This window comes from Lytechinus variegatus, chromosome 3, assembly GCF_018143015.1.
Source record: "Lytechinus variegatus isolate NC3 chromosome 3, Lvar_3.0, whole genome shotgun sequence".
Classification (NCBI taxonomy): domain Eukaryota; kingdom Metazoa; phylum Echinodermata; class Echinoidea; order Temnopleuroida; family Toxopneustidae; genus Lytechinus; species Lytechinus variegatus.
Genome location: NC_054742.1, coordinates 1,167,274 through 1,191,849, shown reverse-complemented (window position 1 = coordinate 1,191,849; position 24,576 = coordinate 1,167,274). Strand labels below are relative to the sequence as shown.

The 24,576-nt window shown below is 34.1% G+C and overlaps 1 protein-coding gene across 2 annotated transcripts in view; it reads right to left on the bottom strand.

Moving 5' to 3' along the window:
• Positions 1-3,820: 3,820 nt before the first annotated feature.
• The window catches only part of LOC121409928 (dynein heavy chain 6, axonemal-like), a 55,536-nt gene continuing 34,780 nt past the window's right edge, over positions 3,821-24,576 (bottom strand). Inside the window, exons 46-73 of one of the 2 annotated variants that reach the window (XM_041601714.1) lie at positions 24,003-24,238; positions 23,292-23,454; positions 22,888-22,970; positions 22,056-22,293; positions 21,656-21,826; positions 21,228-21,359; positions 20,553-20,738; positions 19,614-19,786; positions 18,994-19,174; positions 18,475-18,654; positions 17,934-18,040; positions 17,162-17,288; positions 16,520-16,666; positions 16,067-16,240; positions 15,564-15,848; positions 15,056-15,296; positions 14,572-14,672; positions 14,172-14,276; positions 13,624-13,738; positions 13,153-13,274; positions 12,405-12,575; positions 12,036-12,122; positions 11,404-11,589; positions 10,885-10,945; positions 10,367-10,530; positions 8,968-9,003; positions 5,903-6,125; positions 3,821-5,486 (exon numbers count right to left, since the gene is read on the bottom strand). In XM_041601714.1, the coding sequence (XP_041457648.1) occupies positions 5,383-5,486; positions 5,903-6,125; positions 8,968-9,003; positions 10,367-10,530; positions 10,885-10,945; positions 11,404-11,589; positions 12,036-12,122; positions 12,405-12,575; positions 13,153-13,274; positions 13,624-13,738; positions 14,172-14,276; positions 14,572-14,672; positions 15,056-15,296; positions 15,564-15,848; positions 16,067-16,240; positions 16,520-16,666; positions 17,162-17,288; positions 17,934-18,040; positions 18,475-18,654; positions 18,994-19,174; positions 19,614-19,786; positions 20,553-20,738; positions 21,228-21,359; positions 21,656-21,826; positions 22,056-22,293; positions 22,888-22,970; positions 23,292-23,454; positions 24,003-24,238 (4,299 nt within the window). In that variant the 3' untranslated portion in view covers positions 3,821-5,382. The other variant, XM_041601713.1, reaches the window with a different exon arrangement.

Below are 24,576 nucleotides of genomic sequence, written 5' to 3'. Positions count from 1 at the left end.
TCCTCGATCTTTAAAAGTCCAGTCCACCCAAATAAAACTAGCATAGTGCTAAAATTTCATCAAAATCAGATGTAAAATAAGAAAGTTATGACATTTTAAAGTTTAGCTTATTTTTCACAAAAATATGCACAACTAGGTGAGGCAGTCGATGATGTCCATCATTAACTATTTGTTTCAGTTGTTTTTTTATTGTTTGAATTATACAATATTTCATTTTTTTTATAGATTTGACAATAAGGACCAACTTGACTGAACCATATAGTATTAAACAATGCTAATTCCACATGTTCAGGGAGGAATTAATCGTATCACTTGACAATGAGGAGAAAATTAGAATAGTTCATATTATAAAATACAAAAGAAATAGTGAGTGGATGACGTCATAGTCTCCTCATTTGCATACCAGTCAGAATGCGCATATAACTGTTTTTTTTTAATTAAGCGAAACCGTTAAAATGTCATAACATTCACTTATTTTACTTCCGATTTTGATGAGATGTTTAGTGTTATGCTTATTGGACTTTTCTCTTATTATTCAAATCAACTTTTTGTTGGGGTGGACTTGTCCTTTAAGGAAAATCCACCCACTCTCTGGGGGCGTTGTGGTCTAGTGGTTAAGATTCTCGTGTTTAATCTGGTGGACGTGGGTTCAATTCCAAGCCATAGCGTGTTTTCCTTCAGCAAGAAAAGTATCCACATTGTGCTGCACTCAAACCAGGTGAGGTAAATGGGTACCGGCAGGAAGTAATTCCTCAAAAAGCTGTACGCATCGGAATCGGTAGACTATACCGGGAGACTATATTGCTTAGCCGGGGTAATATAGGAGCCCCTTGAGCACCTGTAGCAGGGGCGGATCCAGCTTTCACCAATAGGGGGGGGGGGCCGAAAAATATTTCAGCAACATTTTTCTCGATTGGCCGCCATAATTCTATTTTTTGTTGGTTTTTACAGGGGGTAGTCCTAACTAAAGACTGAAGTTTTAAATACATGTATATGTTAGTTTTTATTGTTATATACAAGATAAGGTATCTCATGTGGTCTTAATGTATAATGCGAGCGCAAAGCGCGAGCAAAAAATTCTTTGATAGTCCTTAGAACTGAAGATTCTGAGCAGTTTTTATAATCATGATGAACAAAGATAAGTATCCAACTAAACAATGCGAGCGCGAAGCGCGAGCCGAAATTTTATTACAGTAACGTGATAATTAAGGGACTCAATTAGGACTGTTTTAAGTGATTAATGAAGAGGATACAAGTATCGCCATTAAATAATGAAGGTGATATTCCGACCTGAAAACTGGACGGTCTAAGCTCGTCTTTATTTAAAATTAAAGAAAAAGCTTGTGTGCCAACAATCAAATGCAAGCGCGAAGCACGAGCTTAATTTTTTGATATACTGACATGATACAGGAGCATTTTGACAAATTTTGGAAAGAATTTCCAAAGAGGATAGGTTTCTCACAAATAAAATAATGCGAGCGCGCAGCGCGAGCTGAAAATTTTGATATAACAAATTGTGTAAATCAAACAAAATAATGAAAGCTTGATGTGTGAGCTAAAATATTGTGTGCAAATTGATTTCAGAACTAGATATATGAAGTGCCATTTAATCCTCTTGATTGGGATTCATTACACAGGCAATGCGAGCGCGATGCGCGAGCGAAGTCTATTTTCCAATTCTTCCCCTAATCATTTTTTTGCTTTTTGCCGGCACGGGCCCGGCCTGGATCCGCACCTGTATAGCACGGTGGATACGTGTGCTATACAAATCCTATATTATTTATTTGTAATAAATTCTTTTTGTGAAAGGAGAACGATGAAAGTGAAAAAAATCAGAAAAGGAATAAGAAAGTTAGGGCCTGGAAAATTGGGATCACTGAAAATGTAAATCTTTTTTGGAGATTAGATTTGATAAGTGATTGGCACAGAGCGGAGCCATAGACCTCTACAATAATAATAAAAATGTCAAATATATAAAGCCATTATAGAAAAATATTGAGTTTTGAAGAAAAAAAGACGTTTTAGTCAAGTTATTGAAGCAAATAATAACCCTCAACCTCACAATACCATGACATCAAATTTACAGCCAAATTTTAAATTCCCATACACAATTATAACAAAAAATATATAACTTTCTTGGTTTTTTTAACGGTTTTCTTTTATTTCTGTTAGGGTTTAGTTCCCCTTTAAATAATTGCAGTTCAATTGCACTGAAATAACAGTCAAAAGTTTACAGCTAAGAACTCTACACAAAACATGAACTAGATCCACAAATCTAGTTCTTTTCTGATAAGTTGTTGGATGCAGCTTCCAAACTTCTTTGCAAGGGCAAATTTAATCAGAAAAGAAAACACTCTAAATTCCTCTTTATTCATTTTTTCTATAGGGCTTTGAAATAATTGTGCAAATTTATTCAAAATAAAAATGCAAGCTCACCTGCTTTTCTCCTATCAACAATACCCGTACATTGTTATTTGACAGAAAATTTTATGGAAACAACTGGGTCAGAAAACTACTCATCAATATCTTTCGTGAAATGCCTAACAGTCCCCACCCCAATTGTCTCAAAATGGTGCGGCCACCCTGGCCACTCCGCCAATGCAGACTGTCGTCACAAGGTCCCCCTCTCCTGCCCCTATAATGAAAGGTTCGATTTATGGCTTTACTAACTCAAATAGCTTCATATATAGCTGCCTGTGAGATGGGCTGCAGTTTCCTCAAATTTTCAGACTCTATTGGGGGTTTTCCAAGTTTTTCAGTATTATCAGGTGAAAATGAGGGCCTCTACTATCACAATTCAAAATTATTTCATGACATGTTTCATTGCTTTGCTCCATATGCATCTTTCTCCCCTTTGTCTGTTTTGATTATGATCTCCAATTATGCGGCACTGAACATTTTTTACAAAAGGATGATCAAGGCTGCTACACTTATCACATTAGCAACCCAATATTCACAACAATAAAAAGCGGGTATAGCCACCTTTTTCAAACAATCTTTTCATAAATAGAGTAAAGAACAAAAGCAATTGAAAATTCATATGGATATTGTTTCATTTTGTTAAAATATGCATTTAATTTGGAATACACTTCAATCACAAGGTTGAGAGTATGTATTTACATATACACAATGTCAAGGACGGACAGATAAAGTACAATGCTTTTCAAGGCACAATTCATTCAAAATAAATATTTATGCTTTGACTATGAAAAATGGAATGTACAAACAAGTAAAATATACATAAATTATGTATTGTGTTGAGTTTATTGACATTTTAAACCTAAATTCATCACATAGGAAAAAACACACATATCCATACATATGGGTAGGAAAGCCCCCTTTGACATGTGCAGTAAAGTATTTGACTTCAGTACTTATTCTGCCCCAAATACCAAACTAGCTTGCATTCAATCATCAATGAATATTGAAGCTTTCATAACAAATCTAGAATACTTTTTTTTTAAATGAGCAATATGAGATATCCAGTCCTAGTTAGAGAGAAACCATTTCGCAAATGTAATAGACAATACTAGTAATTATGAATCGTAAAAATTTGGATGAACATTTCTGTATGAAAAATAAGTTAGATATTCACATATGAAAGAATAAACTCCTACATCAAATTTCAATGCAATTCAATATCAGTTATGAAATATACAAAATTTTTACAAGAGTAGTTAGCAATACATTGAAATGGAATGACCGTATATTGAAAAATGGTTCAAATCAACAGAGACATGTTTGTATCACTTGGTGTAATATATATATATATATATATATATATATATATATATATATATATATATATATATATATCTATATATATACCCCATTGGAATACTCAGAACATGAAGTGAAACTTCCATAAAAAGTTTTTATATCTCCTATCACTATTCAATATCCAGGTGCCCATTTCATAAAGAATTACAAATATGGGAATTGTTAATGACATAGGTCCTATATTGGGTAAAATCTTTTCAATCATATAGGAAAATGCAGTTGATTCAGCATTCTAATAATTTAGATTTTATATTTGCATCATGCATTCTTAACAAAATCTCCCCAAATAAAGCTGTAATAATGAATATACCAACTAAGCTGCAATAATAACAGTAATAACAAATCAATTGTTTATATCATTATACTTTTGTCGAGCATCATTGTTAAGCATAGTTAACTGTGCTTAACTATCGTTAACTGATAGTTAACTGATCATAGGTTCATTTAGCATGAAGAAACATTTACAAAATCAGTCAGCTTCACAGTATTTACAGATTTTCTTCACCTTCCATACAACATATTCCTAAAGACTTCATCTGAACTTCTTAAAAAGAAGAATAAAAGGAAAATCAACTCCAAAGAGTTTGGTACCCAATTGATGTACAAGAAGAATACATGAATGTTTTGAAATTCAAAACCAATTGAAACCAAATGAAAGACAATGCTCTTTGCATATCTGCTTGCTGATGGCTTATTGAAAGTAGTATTATGTTTGGACATGAAATGCAGTTATTTCTTACATTATTTCCTCTGAAAGACAATATATTATTCAGGTAATGATGCATAGATATCAACATATTGACTGGTGAATCCAATTCATTTCAAGAATAAATTGTTCATCAACTATCTCCAAATTTCCAGTGTTACATACAACAAAGATAGTCATTATATTTATATATGTACATATATGTATATATACTAATGATTAAGAAAACTCAGTTTATTTTATAATTGTAGCTTTTTACAATTTTGTACACTTTTATTACATGAATATAATATCTGATAGTAATGTTTATAGTAAATAGTACATAATATCATACATTGCACAATACACTGATTTTGCAAATGCCAAAATGTATATTCTATAAATAAATCAAACTTGTGTCTGATCTCAATAAAAAAAATACAAGTGGTTTGTTTGTAAACTAGCCATTTACAGCCAATTAATATTTTGTATGTAGCCAAATCAAGTAATAAAACCAAACTCGTTCCAGAAAAACATTCATCCAGCCACAGCTCAGCTATTATGAAATTTAGTTTTCATAGGCGATTTCTTCTTACAATAAGACATTCATCCTTCTTATAGTAATATATTCAACCTACAAAGTCCCTAAAAACTGTTTTTTTTTCAAAAAAATAATAATAATAAAACTGACAAGCATATAGATTTACTGCAAGTAACTTGATTGGAAAATGCAATGTCAGTCAACTGGCATCTTTCCATCTCGGCAGATTTCTTCTTTGACAGTCTTCTCAGTCTTACATTCTTCCAGGAATTCATCTTATGATCATTGACTAAAATGACTAAATAGGTATATATCTTTGGCAACTAGATCAATTTCTAATTCTTTATATATCTATAGTTCTTCAATATCTCAATGTTTATTCATGTGGCTGAGTGAGAAGAGCTGATCCTTTAGAGATCCAGTAATCTTGAGGCAGGTCTGATGGCAGGTGAATAGCAACCACAAAGTTGGTAGAGTGACCTGTAGATAGGAATTGGGACCCACATGTATTAACAACAATAACAAGTATAAAAGATGTCCAGCTACAAGTGATAATGAATAGTAATTCTAGTTGTTAATGGGAGTATGTGAAGAATGAGATTGAGGAGGGAGAATGAGAAAGGAGGGGTCAAAAGTAGACAGGAATGGATAAGTCTAAGTAAGTTAACTTATCCATTCATACACATACTGTATATAACTTTTATGCTGAGAAATTGAACTCAATGTATTGTATCAATTTTGACAAAGTAGTGTATATGATATACCAGAGTTTGAAGTTTTATTCAGAAACTTTATTAGTATTTACATTATTTGTAATGCAATATGACTGAGTATCATTTGCCACAAACGATATTAGCTTTAAAAAAAAAAAAAAAAATTATATGAAAGTAACTCACCGGTGGTAGAGAGAGTTCCAGCTCTAAGCCCAGTCTTGTAGAGTGGACTGTTATAATCTGTTTCATCGGGTTTGAAGTTCATCTCAGGCTCCATATGCATGACAGGTAGAGGTGGATTCATTTCACCAAACTTAGCGTCTGCAAGCTTCATGTTATCATCATCCCATCGGCAAGCATCCATAAACAGACCATGAATCAAGACTCCGTCTTTGATCTCAGGAAGCTATTGGGATAGGACAGGAAGAAAATGCAATCATTCATTTATCAATTATTCATTCACTCAATGTTCAATCAGGGCAACCATGGCGTTCAACAGTGAATAAATGGTGAAGTAAAATACCAAAACAAATAAATGAGTAATCAATGCCAATCTATGACCACTATGTTTAAAGAAAAGTGAAAAGCATCAGGAAAGAAATAAAACAACTTAAGCAAGTTGGCTAACAATTACAACAATGGTAAAAAAAAATGAAAAATAAGATATTTGTAAATGAATTTTTTTTTCAGATATATGATGTATTTTCCCAATGCAATGGTTCTTAGTATCTTGACAGAACTTGAGAATAAAGAATTGGCATTTACTAAATACAGACTAAGTGATGAGAATTTTAAAAATCACAATTTCCTACTTATCTCTTTTATAAAGCAGAAATTTTAATATTGACACAACACAATATATCATACTGATAGTCAACGACTTTCTCTTTAAAAAAAGAGGAAATATATTGATTACTTTTCTTTGGATTCATATTAGGTTAATGAAAGTGGAATATCAAATCATTTTCAAGCAAAACTACAGTAATTGACACATTATCCATTATAAGCTGTGAAAAAGTGATAAAATCAGAGTTCATGCATAGACCATGCATACCAACAAGGTCACTCTTCCAAATCATGCAATTACTTTCAATAATTTTCTTATGCCATGATTAACAGCAGAAATTTCATCCATATGATTTCTGTATTAAGTGACATTTATCACTAAATCTGTCAAGTATAAACTCAACAATTAAACTGCCTTTACCCAGAAAAAAAAACATGCAAACTATGGTGTTCATGCAACTTCAAAGAATCAAGTAAAAAATTTGAAGTATATCGGGTAGTTTTTTCCTTTTCAAGAGTTCTTTCTGAAAAGATTGCAAAGAAATGGAAAAATAGTAATAAAAATCAATCAATTCCATGCAGATTTTCTTTTATAAAATATTTCAATAATTCTCATGCAAAATCCAACACAAAATTCAAAGCATCATTTGAATAAATGCTTTACATATGTAAATAAGTTAACCAACTGTATATTTCACGATGGTAAAATAGGAAGGGGTCAATATCTACATGCATGCATGTGATATTGTGTTAGTTAAAATTTGTCCCACACTGCAATGCCAGTGAAATAAATTAATTAGTTCAAATTCCATACAAAGAAAACATGTCAGAATAACTACTAGAATTAAATTTAAGTCTTTGTATTGAAAACAAACAATATCAATTTTAAGTTATTTCAACCCTAAACCACACTTGACTTATTGAGCGTAAATCACATTCAAAATTATTCAAGGTAATAAAATAATATGGATGTTGTGTTCTGATACAAGTGTCTGTGATTCATAATTCAAAAGATAAATAAATTTCAGTAGTCTCTGAAACCAATAGCTGGGCCTGTATGGATTTCTTCCATATTGAATTCTCTACATAGATTTTAGAGTTTGGTGTAGAAATTGTGATCTATGTGACACATGGATCCTTTTGCAGTTAGCCTACCTTTCTAACAGTCATTAGAGGGAAACATCTTCCACTGGAATGAAACTACAATATTTCTATTGATATTTCTGACAACACGAGTTTAAATTGATGGTTTTCGAGAAGTAACTTTCATTCAGTCATAAAATGGTAAAATGCTTGATTGCTAAACTTCTAGGTAACCCATTATCCATCATTAATCATAGATGGTGCTCAATTGTGTTACACAGTGAAAATGGATATGGTATCTTTTGCAGTGGTGTGAGGTGCATCATTGACTTATTCTTGCATTTATTAATCATTTTTGAAAAATATACCATATGTATTTCACCCTAAATCACAATCACACTAATATCAGTTGAAAGTATATACCATCTTTATCATTAATCAACCATTTGAATATGCAAAAACAAAGGGAAGAGGAAGGGTACCATAAATGATGGTGTTAATAATTTGCAAGAAAATGAACGCTTTTCAACACCATATCACATTAATATGAAGCAATCTTATTCATGTTTCTGGTAACACTTTTCACTCTTATACATTTCAAGATGCAGTGTGATTTTATCATTTCTTTTGCAGGTTTAGCATTATGACTTGTTTTATGCAATCTGAGGTGATAATTTATTGAATACTTTTTAGCTCTGATGCGGAGGGTTTGGTTAATAACATTGGCTGGAGCTTACTACAGAGGTTTAAACCAGGAGGGGTCTAATATATTGAAAATGCTGATACTATGGCGTGTAAACCACACTTTATTAAACATGAATTCAATGCTCTTTGCCAAAAGGGTACATTTATTCTTGAACCTTGCTAAGTGTATGCACTGTATCGAGTGCAATTATGTGCTCAGAAGCTGTGTAAATCAAGGTTCAAATTCCCTCATGGATTAAACCTCCTTTGCAAAGTTTGGCTATATATAATGAAAGTTTTATGGCTGTAATGTGGTAGGCATATATCCCTGCTTCAACTGGCTATCGGAAACTGAGATAAACATGATCATACATGCTGTTATTCCATTTTCTTTGTTAGTAAAGTACCCTTTCACCATAGACTTCATTAATTTCCAGTATAAAATAGCTCCATCCAATTATGGGGTAAATTGAAAGTAAACATGACCACTCTTAGAGATGTAGTCATGTTACACAAGACATTTTTAGTAGGTGGTTAGTTTCCTATACCAATCCACCGATGGTTATCATTACTGTGAGTCAGGTGCCATAAAAGGGGAAAGGGTTGTGAGGTGTGGGTCTGGGTCTTGGATGTCAGTGCACATCAAATCATCATACACCAGAGGGGAAAAACCCCTTCCAAACCACTCTACTTACTTCTGCATCAAGATCTCTACCATCACCTGCTGATTTCTGTTCCATTCAAGAAGGGGAATTATCATGGGACAAATAAGGTTATACAGGTCAATAAAGGTCAAAAACATAAACAGAAACACAAGGGAAAAAATATCAATTAGAAACAATATTCAATAGTCCTTACAACTCAACAAGCTAACATTCAAACTCGAAATAGCAAGATTATCCTATTATATCTACTTACCAATCTGTCAAATAAAAGTAAAGAAGCATACCTCTGTCACAGCACCAAACTAACTCTCGATTGACCAATGAATTGATGTCAAAAATATGTTGTCTGCTGACAAAACTCACTTGTATCATTTAAGATGTAATGTTTGGAAGAAATATTTTCAGTTCTGTCTATTAGAACGGGCATTTGGTGTGCGAGGGTACATCTTTACTTCATGACAAGAATACTTGAACTATCATTCCTAACCCTAAATCTATGCTTACGTCTGACTTGATACAGCTACATTCTATGTCCTCTTTGCTTTTTTTCTTTCTCTCCTAAACATGAAACACACAACACACAAGACACAGACAATTCAATGTTACAAAGAGATACAGTAGAGATGGAAAAGAGAAAAGTAGATGAAGAAAAGGGAAAACATAGACAAGGCTTTCTAAAGAACATGCAATATTACAATTTCAGTAAATAGAGTTATGAAGTTTAAAAGTTAACACATTATATAGTCAAAATTATCTGTGATGTAATATCATGCAGTACATAAGAAAGACAGAAATGAAGTGACATCAAGTATTTTTTCCAGACTTTTTTTTCAAATTTTTTTTTTTAGATATGGCAATTGAAAAAATAATAATAAAAAAAAGATGTTGCCTATCTTACAAAAATAAAATGTTTAAATGATCATTTATGCTGGAACGGATTCGGAACAAAATCAATGAAAAGACGTTTAGAAAGATATATTTTACTCACATATTCTTTAATTCAAATATAAAAGCTAATGAATAGTGATTTCAAGCACTTTGACAACGAAATAATTTTAACAGTATTTACAGTGTTTTGCCTCAACTACAAATTTATACAAAACTAAGAAATCTAATGAAAATTTATGGATTCCATACTTTGCTAGGAAAATCTTTTAAAGAAAGGATTATTAAATGGCCTGTTGATAGTTTACTCCAAATTTGTGTCATAAAATCTATCGGTCAATTACAAATTAAAAAATTGCAGAAACATAAAGAGAGAAATGGAGGAGGAATGCACATAAGAGAGGAAATACATGTATGAATAAAAATAAACAGCTAAAGTTCATGTTTCACAGATTAGAGTGCAAGAAATATACTGTAATATACAAATATCCTGCATGTAGATTACATAAATTCTACATATTTGGAAGATCTTTTATTCTCCTACCTCTTTGTCAGCATCAGTAACCTGACCAAAGCTGAGTTGATCTTGTTGGATAGCAACTTCAGCCTGATCACGGTATTTGGGCATGGGACGGAAGTGGAAACTGAGCTGGTCAATTGGGTAGTCATACTTTCTTGCATAATTCTGCAGTGTACCAGTCAGGAAACCTGCAGGATGCAAATAAAAGATTGATCTCATTAAGATTTTTAAAGATCTTTACTTACAGTTGTCAGAAGTATGCAATGAATGGTGGGGAAATTAGAGTTTACAAGCCACCATATATTTTAAAGTTACTTAATGGTAGATCAATATTGTCAATTACTATTCATCAATATTGTCAATTACTATTCAAGCCAACATTTTCATAATTTATTTATGTTCAGAATTCTGAAGTAGTTTTTATGCGCAGCAATTTTTATGACATTGGACAGATCAAGTTAACAAAAATCAAATCATCATGAAAATTTTAAGCTTGTAAAGAAGCAGTAATCAATTACATAAGCAAGTTTATGGCTGTTTACCTTGCGTGTAGAAGAAACCAGAAATCCAGAAAGATTTTGGAGGCCCATGGAGGATCCAATGCTGAAGGGGGAAAAAAAGAAAGAAGAATAACTCATAACAATATGATATGCTAGCACTCTTTTTTTCAAGAATGAAAATGTCCACTTTCTTGATGAAAGGACACACATCTAAGAGTAACAAAATGTGTATGGTAAGATAAATCACATCAATTCATCAACTCTCAACAAATCTTACATGAGTATTTTCACAATACCCCTTTTCTTTAACCACCATGCTTACAAGAAAATACATACTTATTTTTAATCAAGTACATCTTTCCTTTGATAGTTGGTCACCGATTTTTAGGGCATAGTAGAAGAACTAATAGAATAAATGTTTGGTGGTACAAACCTTGGAAGTTGTAACAATGTAGAACAATTGCATTAATGATTTAAGCTTTTAGATGTGTACTTTATGAAGCAAAATATTGAGTCAACATTAAACCAATACCCTTTTGAACACTCAAGAAGCATACTCACCCCAATAAATCCAACCCTGAGAAGGAGATCCTTGACCCATGAAGCCAGAGGCTTGAGGGATGGGTAGGCTGCGTCAGACCACATTGTAGGAACTTGATTGTTGAGGAAGCTGTTGTACACTCGCTCAAGTTCTTCAGACATCACCACCAGACCCTTGATGGCTTTCTGGATGGTCTTCAGTGAGCTCTGTATAAAAAATTGAAAGACAGTAAAAGATGTATTACTCATTTTCAGCTTTCATGAGATATACAGACTGCCTGTCCAGTAACAGGTGTTGTCAATTACCCAGGATGGAGAGATTTTGATGATAAAACAATGATATGTAATGCAGTGTATATTGTTGCCATGTTGCCTATGTTGAAGCAGTTGGGTAAAACTACCTTACAACACTGCCCTACTAACAATGAACTGTTGTGTTTCGGACTAGTTAGAGGCAAGATAATGGTACACAAAATCAAAATAAAATGTTGTCTTCATGTCCTTGATTTGCATGATAAATGGTGATCTTCTCCTGCATTCAAGTATCATCTGTCATCCAGATTGTCGATGAACTCTCATGACTTTCATCTGCAAATCTCTAACACTACTCACTTTCAGTTTGGTAGAAACGCAAAGTTTTATCTGAGTCATACCTTTAAGACTTTCAAAAGCTTGTTGAATCTATCCACTTCCTGAACAAGTACCGTTGTGAGAGAATTGGTACGTCCCTTATCATCAGGCTGTCGTAACAAGAAAACAAATACACATTAACAATTAGAACACATCAGAGGAAAGAACATGAAACAAACATAAACATTCCTTCTGACTGCATGGCAATTTCAAGTTAGGAGAATGAATTGTGTTCAAGTGTTCAATACAATAGGAAGCTTGTATCAAAAGTTAGGCTCACTATGGCAAGGAAACTATAGCTGAATTCAAATATGACATTAAAGATTTTATATTTTGTGATAAACTTACTCATCAGATTGATATATGACAAACACAGATGAGATATGGATTACCTTGAACATTTCTTGCCAAGCTTCATCAATGTCTAGTTTATCTGGTATCTTGGTAAGGATACTCTCTGCTAACTCATAGACAATATCATCATTGGTTTTTCCTCCTCCACCTCCTCCCATCCTTGGCTGAACCTCTAGGATGGTAAAGATCAGAGTCTGGGTCTCTTGCCGCTGTCATAACAAAGAAAATAATGGAAATAAGTTTGTCTGTTTATCTATATGGAGAAAAATAGGTTAAAACTGGCCAGATATTGTACAAGAAAAACATAGGTTCTCTTGTTTTACGACTGAAATCTTATCTCCTTTTGTATTGAATGTCCGTACATCTATCCAGACATTCACTGTCTGGTATACTGGTATGTACGACATGTTTCAAGGGACTGTATTAGAAGAGATGTTCATTTTTTTTGTCTTTTATACTTGTTTGATCAGTTTCCTGTAGGGTCAAATACACTAGAGGTGCTATGTATTTGCAAACAGATATTTCTACAATTCAGTGATAGGTTGGGGATTTCAATAGGGTTCAATATCATGTTTTCAATGTTATTATTACTATAACTCTACACATACATACATTAGAACTGAAGTTAAACTTTCTCTGAGAACAGAGTAGATTAAAATTACAAAAGGTAATCCACTTAAACAAAAAGAAATCTGAGGAAAACAACATATGCAATTCATGTACTTATGAATCACTTGATATGAGAATATCTTCAACCTGTATGATATCAGTGAGTGAGATGATTACCTGGAAGCTAATGTTGGCATTTTCATGCATAGCAAAGATCTCTGGTTCATCAATGATGGGTAGATCTTCGATGTACTTCCTGTATTCGCCAAGGGTATCCATGTCAGGGCTGTAGTAGATACCTGGGGAAAATTAAATGTCATACAGCTACCTTAAATAACCACCATATCAAGTTCTAAACTGTTTAAATCTTGTCTCTTAATCCCCAAAATGAAGCGATAACATCATGTTAAAGTAAAAACTAGGAACAGTGCCAGGCTATTTCGATAAATGGAAATGACCCAATTTTGACATGATTTTATATTTGCGTTCTTTCTTCCTTTTATTTCTTTCTTCACAACTTGGCACACCAGGGAAGGGCTCCACCCAATTGCCCCCACCACCATTAATGCTACCTAAGGGGAATCAATCTACCCAAGGAGAGTTGCATTGAAATCTACCCTTATAAGTAATAGCAAATATTTTTTTTACCTGACTCTGAGTATTTGTAATTTTCTTCTAAGGTGTAAGGAGCGAAGAATCTCCTAAGGATGGTCCTGAGACACCTCTGATCCCAAGCATCGGTTACCCGACCTCCATAGGTGATCTATTAGGAGATAAAATAGACATTATGCTTGCATTAGTAAATTCAGAAAGAATGAGAACAAGGAATCAGTCTACAGCAACCATACTGTTACATGGTCATTGAAGCATTATGACCAGAAACCTGTATTAGAAAATCAAATGCAACTAAAACATCAATAGTATGTCCCAATGCACACTTCTGATTGGTTGAAAGTAAAATTTAATTCAAATATCAAACTGAAGGAAAGGTGGGGGTCATAAGATGAGGTGAACTTAGACCTCAATGTTTATGTAGTCCACCCATTACAACATCCTAATCCACAGATCTTGTTCTGTACTAAGCAATTAGAATACATTTCATCTTATCAATACAACAGTGGGGGTGAACATCATGAATAATTCCTTGTTTAGGATCTGACATCAATGGCAAAATATGATTGTATGACTATTATTACCTCTCCAGTGATGTAGATGAGTGCATCCCAAGGTATCTCACCATCTGCAAGGAACATCTTCAAATTCTCCAAGGCACATTCTCTATCACTCTCATTGAATTCGTACTGAAAGGTCAAATAAATAATTAATTCTTCAAGTTAAGAAGCACAAAATTAAAGAAAATACTGCATCTTCTAAAATCGAAAGCCTGTTGAATACTGACAGTTGGATTGTCTTGGCAAGTTTGAATAGCAATGCTTTGGTGGAAGAGGAAATGCAAGGTAATTGCATAGGAGTATGGAATTATCTTTTAGACCTAAAATCACAAAGATGTCAATAGGATGCATGTAATTGTGTTTATGCTTAACCCCCCCCCCCCCACATAATCAATAAGACAATAATGAAGAAATGCAACTGTACCTTGATGTTCCAGCCTAGAGGACCAAACTTTTTCCTCTCCTGGATAATAGCATGGAAAAGACAGATGCCAAAGATCATCTTCCTCCAGGACATTCCCAGGACTGAAAAAAAGTGAAAATTAAATTAGAATTATACTTAACTACATATGAAGTTCCTTGACAAAAAACCCCCAAACAAACAAAACTTCAGAATCCTATCAAGCATTTAATTTGAGAAGTATTATTCATAATGTTGAAATAATAAAGAATCATATTCCTATAATATATTTCATCTCACCCCAATTATCTAAAATGTCCAACAAAACATAAATGATTTTTTCTTTAAAGTACAAATAAATTCTAGGTTTACCAATGTTAGACATTTTAAAATCAATGAATAAAACAAAATGATGACAGAAAATTTGCAGGTAAAGAGCACACCTAATCATAATCAATCTTATGAATGACAACATTGGTAAACTAAAAAAAAGGGCCTCAAAACTCACTATGCTCTTCAAAGTCTTGTGCAGTCATCTCTGAGAAAGCTCTTCTAATGTTAGATCTAAGGCCTTTGGGAGGCTCATTGGTAACCTTGACACTGTTCTGCAGGACAGAGACTGGGAACTTGTTTGTTGGCATGGAACTCAGGTAGAGACGGAAATCTTCATGGATCTCAGCTCCTGGCTCACCAAAAGCCTTGATAATCTCTTCCAGGCTCAACATCCATGATGCAGCTAAATGGCAATTCTGTAGAAAAATTTAATGGAATATGAAGATATCAATGTTTATCATACTACAATAAAGTGATAGAGAGAAAATATTGAAGCTGATGCACATCTTAGTCATGCTGTCTCATTCAATTATCGCTAGTAGCGTTAATATCTGAAAGTTGTGTATGTCTCAATTTTTTTTTAAATCATACCTTCACAAGTGTCAAATGTTTAAACTGGAAGGTCTGTCAATGAGGAACCTGCCCAATTACCGCCACTACATGAGATAATTCAAGTTGCTTACCTGAAGGAAGACCCAGTCTCCATTCTTGACAGCTGCATCAATCAGCTTCTCAGCTACAGGACCTTGACCCTGGCCTAGAGATATAGCCTGGATGTGGTCCAAGTAGTTCCTCTCCTTGGCAAACCTCTGAAATGCTCCCATAGGATCAGAACCAGTACTCAGGATAAAGACAAGGGGTGTGGATGGGGTCATGTCAGTATACAAGGTAGCCAGGTCCACAGGTGGACTCTCTACAAAGGTCTTGCCCAGGTTTTCACTCACAAAGTCTGTGACACAGAACACAACCTGTTTAATAAAGCAAATGACAGATGGGAATAAGAGAGTGATTGAACATCTGACTTGTTTAGAAATTCATAATTCAATGACATCAAAATTTGAATTTGATAAAAATGCCATTTTCAAGTTACCCAGAGATACAAAGTTCACAGACAGGCAAAGTGTGAGATTGCAATGACAATGAACAAAATAAAACAATTTTCATACTGTCATGAAAAAGAACTTACACTCTCTTCCTTGAAGCATTTGACCATTATGAGTTTCTGGAAGCTGGTCAGTCTTTCTTCATAGTGACCCTTGATTTTACCATCATCCTGTTGCTCCTCTTCTCCTTCTTGAGGAGGGACCCATGGGGGCGGGTCAGGTCCGTAACCCTCCCATGTCTCTGGGTTAGGTCTCACCTGTTTGACAAAAAAAAAAAAAACATGTTGTTTACATGGAATCCAATTCAAAATTATTTCATACAAGCTGTGATTCAGTAAGTTATCTAAGGAAACTCAAGATAGCAATAACTTATTTCATATGCCTTGATAAATGAAAAAAAAAAAGATAAAAATGAAGATGCTATGACCAGAATGTACATCATCTACTCACATACAGAACTCAGATCTTTGCAAATATTTATTCTCGTAATGTTTCAGAACAAGTGATGATTTTTTTTTCCACTTTAACATCCTTACCTCCATCCTTCCCAGTTTACAGAAGATAGGGGCAGCAACAATTTCCTTCATCAAACCTTTGAATGCTGGGATAGAGTCATCCAGGTCACAGCATGAGTTCCAGACAGCATCTGTCAACCAGGGAATGTCAGGCTTTGGTGGTCTTTCCTATAAAACAAAAAGAACAATAAAAAATTGTATTCCATGCAAGTCTGCACATGTTGATATAGCATTCCCCTTCAGCTCATATCAAGTTTTGGTAAATTCAAAGATGATACATTATCAATGTTTGAATTCATTGATACATAAAATGAAAGACTACAACACAAATTATCTGAAAAATGCAAGCTAAAATCTGATACATAGGGGTAAGATCTTTCCATTCATTTGTCTGAAGTCTTAAGGATAGAATGTGCCAAAAAATTTCCAGACTTTGAAATTTCTACATGTATGTAGCTATCTGATAGGATAACTGTATCTACAAGATATAAGTTTGGTCATCCCAGATACATCAGTTACTAAACTTATACAGGATCTTAATTTTAGAATTATAAATAAATGACGTCATTTATTTTTTAACGAAAACTGTTGACATGGTGTAATACTCTGCAAAATGTTTTTATTGAGTTAACCAAAGCCTAACCATTGATCTACACCACTTACCTTGTCCATGCCAGCAACACCACGTAGGAAGAAATTCCATTCTTCATCAGTCACCTTTCCATCCTGTCTCATGATGTCAATACACAGCATGAAGGAAAATACCAGCTTATGAACCTCAAACAGACCCCTGCAAAACACAAGTCGACAAATTATTATAAGTAATGTATATTTCCGCCCTTATAGAACATTTAATGATGATCACATTATACTGCTTCTACATGGTCTCAATACATCAGCCATACCTGCAGGTGTTTTTTTCCCTGATATTGTACACTCCTCCCCCTCACACAATTCTTAGGCCAATTTAGTAAAGGCTTACAATTAAGGTAACTTTGCAATTATGCTAACTATTATGGTAACATGGTTTGGTAGCAAATCAAAAACAAGGTTTCTTTAGTAGTTATCATGAAGAAACATTTGCTTTAATGTAAGCCTGTATAAAAAAAACTTGGAACACAGGGCATACAGTCCCAAATCATAGGACATCAATAACCCCATTACATCCCTAGGCTACTTAAAAGTGTAAACAGGAGAGTAATTGGAAAGCATATATATATAATTCAATACTGAAGAGGTGTTGGAAGAAACTCATTCGTAATTGATCACAAACGCACCTTACAATTGATAGATAAAAATATAGCCAATGAATATATTTTCAGTTAGAAAAAGAAAGCCAGCAACCAATTAAATATTTGCAATAGTTATGACTGACTTGGGGAATCAAATTGCAATTTTCTTGCAATGACCCCTTTCTGTGGGTACAGGCACGTACCTGGAGACATTGGTGTAGACCTGGATTGTTGTCTGACGAAGCAAGATCTTTAACCTCTCTTGAAGGTCACTGTTCTTTTCACTGTTCTCTATACAGAGGTTGAAGAGCTAAATATATCGAAAAAATAATGTACAACGAATTGTATATCGTAAAGCCCCTAATAATACTGACACAATTGAAAGCCAGATAGTGAAACAAATACCCTTCAAAATTGTGATTAAATGTTGAATGGTTTTGAAATACAGTTCTAAACATGAACATAATACCTTGGAATCAATTTTCTGGTCTGATTTCATAAAGGGATTAGGCCTTAAAGATGGTTCAACCCCAATCTAGGTATTTTAATTACACAAAAATAAACATTTAAAATAAAACAGTGCCCAGTTGTGCACCTAAAAAGTATTTACTATAAGATCCAATTTAGGTTATTGTAAACTCCTTGAACATATAGGACAAATTAAGTGTGTTTCACTTTTTACCATTAGCATGATAATGAATAATGGATACATTCAAATGAGGTACGCTTAGAAGTAGTACTTACATTCTTGAAGTACTTGAGAGAGAACTGGTACATGGGATCAATCTCTGCCAGTGAGGCTACCACAAAGTACATGACTGATCCTCTAGTGGCTACCACTCTGTATTTCTCTCTGGCCACAGTGATCTTCTCCTCTGTCTGTTCTGCTTCCTCCAAACGCTTGGTGATCACACCAGATGTTACCTGTTTGAAGAAACCAAGGGAACACGATGAACTTTGAACAGTTTCATGGTGGAATTAACAACAGAGTTTGTAAATAGTAATACACGTGGAGAATTTCTATTCCTTTATATACCTCCATCTATATGCTTTTGTCATCAGAGAAATATTCAAAAGAGATCAACCATGTATCAGACAATGATTGTTCATCTGCCAGCAATGGAATTTCTAAGGGCATGGATCTTTGTTAACATAAAAAAGCTAGTAAACTTTTCAACCCATTTCAAGCTTTTCTCATAACTACATCATCATGCATGAAAGTTTTTCATATTCAAAACATTGTAACTGAGTAATTCAATATACCTTGGATTCATTGAGAGTATTGATGAGTTCTTCATTGTCTAGGATGTTACCCTCAGATTCAAAGAGCAGCTTTAGGATCCTATCCTCAATCGCTTTGAGTTGGTTCTTATCAGCATTGATCCTCACAATCAACTGATTTCGCTGCTCCTCAAGATCAGGTCGCTCCAGACGCACAACATCACTGACAAAGACAATGGGAAGAAAAGTTGGAACAGCTGCCATGACTGAGAATGGACTAATTTGTGACATTGAATACATTTTAAACTTTCAATGCCTATTATGAGCTTGATGAATGAAAACAAATATCTTTTGAGACATAATTATAGATATCAACTCTACAAATCTATACGTATATCTGAGTAAATTTGGTGTCAAATATAGTTAATTTCAACAAGAAAATGAAGGTTCAATAAAACACATAATCTGAACTGGTTCACATCAATCTCACCTGTGTGATTAACCCATTGAACGTGATTTGATTTGATTCCAATATAATACACATTTTCCATAGATCCTAGCCAAAGTTAACTTAGGTAGAGGGCTTAACGGATTATTTTTTTTATACAAAAAGGCACATAAGCTGATACTGAAAAAATAATAATTGAGAATAGCATTCTTACCTGAGCAGCTGATCTTCAAGACCAGACTTGGTGACAGTAAAGTTGATGATGGTAACCTTGATACAGATCTCAGGTAGATAGTGAGGATTGGCCATCTTGGTTGTCATGTAGAAACGGAAATTCTTATCATAGTCAATGTCACTGTCACCGAGGCGAATCAGAAGACGACCGCCCTGCATAAAACAAACACCATGAAAAATGATAGTGGCTTCTTAAGTAGTGCCTGTACATGACCCAAGTAGGTATTTATCATACTTTCTTGAAAAAAAATCTTGCAAATTTAACAGTAAGGTGACATGTTGATATATTTTTCCTCTTTGAATGTTTTGTACACCTCCCTGCAAAAATGAGGACATAACAAGTCTTTACTATTTCTTGATGATATCCTGGTCCTTTAGACAATATGTCTTGGAAAACTTACAATCGGCATCTACTGTAACCTTAGCCTTTACCCAGATTTCATTAGATCATATTCTTAATCATCACACAAATCCAATTGAGGTTATGTCTATTGATGTACAAAAATATATACACCAGTGAGAACATGAATAAGAATTACCCACAAAAATAGACAGTTCTAACTGGCTTGAGACAATAGCAGAGGGTATTTGGACAGTTTATTTGGCACTCAGTATTGATAATTATACTAAAGCCCATGAAAAATTATGTTTATTGATTTATATAATCCATGGTGAGAATACCTATTATCTGATGAATCACCTGTCATAATATTTTATTTACTAACTGGGGAAAATAAATGCCTGGCAATGCATACACTCAAAGAGTTCAGTTGATTAAGATCAATTTTATCTATCTTATTTGTTTTATACAATAAAAAAATAGACTGATACAGAATTCCCAACTTATACAGGCAATCATCAATGTTTATATTACCACCTGTCACCTTTGAGAGCAGTTGTGAAATGAACTGAGTCATACCTGAACAAAGGTTTGCTTGAGAAGGATGGGCTCCAGTGCAGGATCCAGCGTCTCAGCCAGATCTTCAAGGAGTACAGGGAGACCTACACGTACAGCATTCTCCAATGTGCGTAGGAAGTTTTGATCAGTCAGCTTGATGACCTTCAAACCGTTCTTGGCTTCTCGGTTACGAATCCAGCGATTAGCCTGAAAAATAAGGTTGAATGACTCTAAATTAAAGATTTGTCTCATACATTTATCATTATGAGACACAGGCTGACTAAATTCCATTTTGTCAATCACAATTATGTATTTCCTATGCCCATGGGCTGGACCATCCTGAAACGGCTCATCACAACTTTTCAAGGTTAACAGTCTGCACGAAAAAAAGATGCATGTGCTCTCAAAGTATCACTGTGAAAGTAGTTCACAAAGTGTTGTAAAAATCAAGAGGAAGGTCAAAGTCAGATATAAACTAACATCAATAATTGATGGAATTGCCCCCAAAGCACCCGATTACAGAGAAGTTCATGGAATCAAGGCTACTCTCCCACTGATACAAATTTCCAATTCTGTGAATACTGTTGCCATTTCATAGTCATTTATACCGAATACCGCTTTTGGAGAAGCACTCGAAATGTAAAAAAAGTGTCCCTAGTATATATTTTTGAGTTAAATTTTGAAGCATTTCCTCACCTGTTCTTGCGGATCAATCATAAGGGGCCACCTGCGCCCTCTTGTAACAAGAATAGCATTCTCTGTTGATACAGCATCCCTAGGAAGACCATCAGCATTCCATTGACGAATCTCAAAGGGATCAGCCAAAACCTGCCAAAAAGGAAAATTCATTGACTTATTCTTTCATGTTCCTGGCCTTAGAAATTATCATTAGACAGAGTTTCAATGGTATTAAATATGACATTTTCTATGACATTCAAACTGTTTTTACCCCATAACAATGTCAACTATTAATGATAGCTCTAACAATGAATAAAAAATACAAGATTTTAGTCTTAAGTCCCTTAATAGAATATAATTGCTGGCACAAAATCTGTATTAAAGAAACTACAATAAAAGTATCTTACAATATGAAGAGAATAAGAGACAACATATTGAATACAAACCTTGATTAGAGTTAAGTCATCTGTTACTGGTATGTCCAGTTCTTTACACCTTTCTGTCCAATAGTTGACAAGCTCCACACGGTAAGAGCTGGTAAAGGCACCATAGTATGCAACACAGGCGGCAGCCACAAACACATTGCCAACAACATTACCAATCTCTTTGTTGAATTCCTATGAAATACAAACATTGATCAATGCAGTGTTATTCCCCTTTAATAAAAAAAAGAACCAAGGTATAAGAAAATAACAAATAAAAACAATTAAATGTCAATGTCTGTCTACTGGAATAGGTTCAATGGATCACAGAAAACATTTTCTTCTTTTCTTTGAATTAACTCCATGTTGTCACTTTCCCACCTATAGAAGATAAAAATCTTCCTACATCGCTGATCATCCATACCTTGACTGTTTCTTCCCAACGTCCTTGTTCATCTCCTAGAGCAGTGGTCAGTTTACCAGCTCTCTTCAATCTTGCAGCTGTCTGAGCCATGTTCTTGGCAAGTGTTTCTTTCTCATTTACACTGTGGTCATAGGAGGCTTGCAGCTCTGCAATCTGGGCTTCAACATCGGCCAGCTTCTTCTGCTTCTCTGCTAACACAGACATGGTAGCTGCCAATTCTGACTCGGCTTCAGCCAGTCTGTAATGACAAATAATGAATAAAGTTGAATCAAGGGAATTCAATCATGAACAGAAGGCAGTGGTAAGATGGCAATGTCATATAATGACACTTTTTAGCTAGGTACACAGTATTCAGATTGTAGAAGGATCATTACAACATATCACATCATGGACAACCTGGTGATAGAGATGCTTCCAAGCAAAAGTGTCTACATTGGCCTGTATTCTGAAGTCAGGTTTAACTTAGACCATGGTCTAACTCTGTTCTAAAATTATGGGAAGCCAAAAGTGTCAAAATTTGTATTAAGTTGTATGTTTCTTATGTTTACTGTGCTCTTTCCTGATTCATTGATGGTGAAGACAATCATCTATTCATACTTCCTACACAATTATGAATGATTTGAGAGCAAAATGAGCTGAAATGCTATATCTCTACTTTTAGTGATTTATTTAACAATTGGCTAATCATATTTAAACCAAAATTTTAAACCTGAGTTTAAGTTAAACCCGAAACAATTGGGTTTAAAGACAAAACAAAACAAAACAAACAAACAAACTCTTTATTATCAAGATGTATACACCATAATAACTTTGAAAATTCATAAAGACTTACTTTTGCTTCTTAGGTTCAACAGTTTTGAAGACTTTGGCATACAGATCCATAGCTCTCACCCACATGCACATAGATTTGCAGGCCTGTAAGGTTTGAAAAAGAAAGATTATCATGATAGCAATATCTGATAGCAATATCTTCTAACCAGATGTTTACCACTTACTAGAAAATTTTAAATATGATCAAACATGGCTAGAAATATTCAAAGGTCTTTAGGACATTTTGAATACATACATGTCTTATAAATTAATTCTAGTTCAGTATATGTTCAGAAAATCATACACTCAAATGTTAGTGAATCATCATTGCCCTCAGCAAAAAAAAATCAAACAAATAAATGTTAGTAATAAAAAAAGTGAAGCAAATGACAACTTATCAATGTGACAGATTATCAATTTACATACCTTGGATGTTTTTTCAACAACTTCAGGTACAAACTTGGGATTTTCGATGTATTTCTTAAGCTTTCTGAGAAGAGAGTCTGCAATATTGTCCTTGTCATATTCCATTAATTTCTTCAAGAAATTTGGATCTCCCAACAACCCCTTAGCCGTGGGCCAGTCAGGTCTGCAAGGGAATACAAAAAAAATCATAACAACTATCTGATAACCCAACAAACTAATCATACACTTATCACTAGATCTTTTCTCTGACCATTTCATTAAACAATATCATAAGATAATTTCATGCATTTTATTGTTACCAATGCTGAGCTTGGAGCCTTGTCATAATTTTCAAAAGAATGATGGTTCCTCCAACACTGATAATTTCCTTAAAATACTTTATCTATGTTTAGCACAGATAAGAGTGTCACCTTAATTAAAGATACAGTGGTGCTAAAAAAGTTAGTGAACCCCAGGAGAAAATACCCTCCTTCATGCTGTGTGCTGAATGTAAACAACAACGCTACAATGTCCGGTGAGCCCAGAGGAACAAACTTCATTGAATGTAATATTTTATCACCTGAATTCACAATTAATTATCTTAAAACATGGAAGAACACTTTTAGATATGTTCATTATCTGGTGGGGTACACTAACTTTTACCATTTCTGTCTTGTGGAATAAAAATTTGCAAATCATTATAAGCATAAGCTCATAAACTGTGTGACTCACTTGACTCCAAGCAAGATGCATATAGTCTCCATGACAGTCATAACCATGTCAGGTGGTTTATTGAACACTTTCAACTCAGCTACATCACTCTTATCTAGGGAATCTAGAGCTTTGTTAGCTGATTCCAGGGCTGGTAGAGCCTCATCAAGGTCTCGCTGGGCATCATCAGCAATGGCCTGGGTTTCTTCTGCCTTCACTTTGGCTGTGGCTTCATCATCAAGAACAACTTTTCTCACCTATATGGGAAGAATATTTGATTCTTCAGACTGCTTGTACCACATTTCTTTTTTTTTTCTCTGAAATAAGTTAGCAGTAGTTCAAAGAAATGATATAGAAGCCTCAAATTCATGCCAAATACATACATCAATACACATCACACACAAAAAAAATCCAAGTTATGCTTTCAGATCATAAATACACATAATAAGTATTCTTACAGGGTCTTTCCATTAGAATTTAGGAAAAAGGGTTAGATTCTTAATCTCTCTTTATACGGAACTGATTGATAAATAAGTAGCAGAATTCATTTCTAAATTTGCTGTTGAATTTAAACAACAGAATAACTATTTTTACT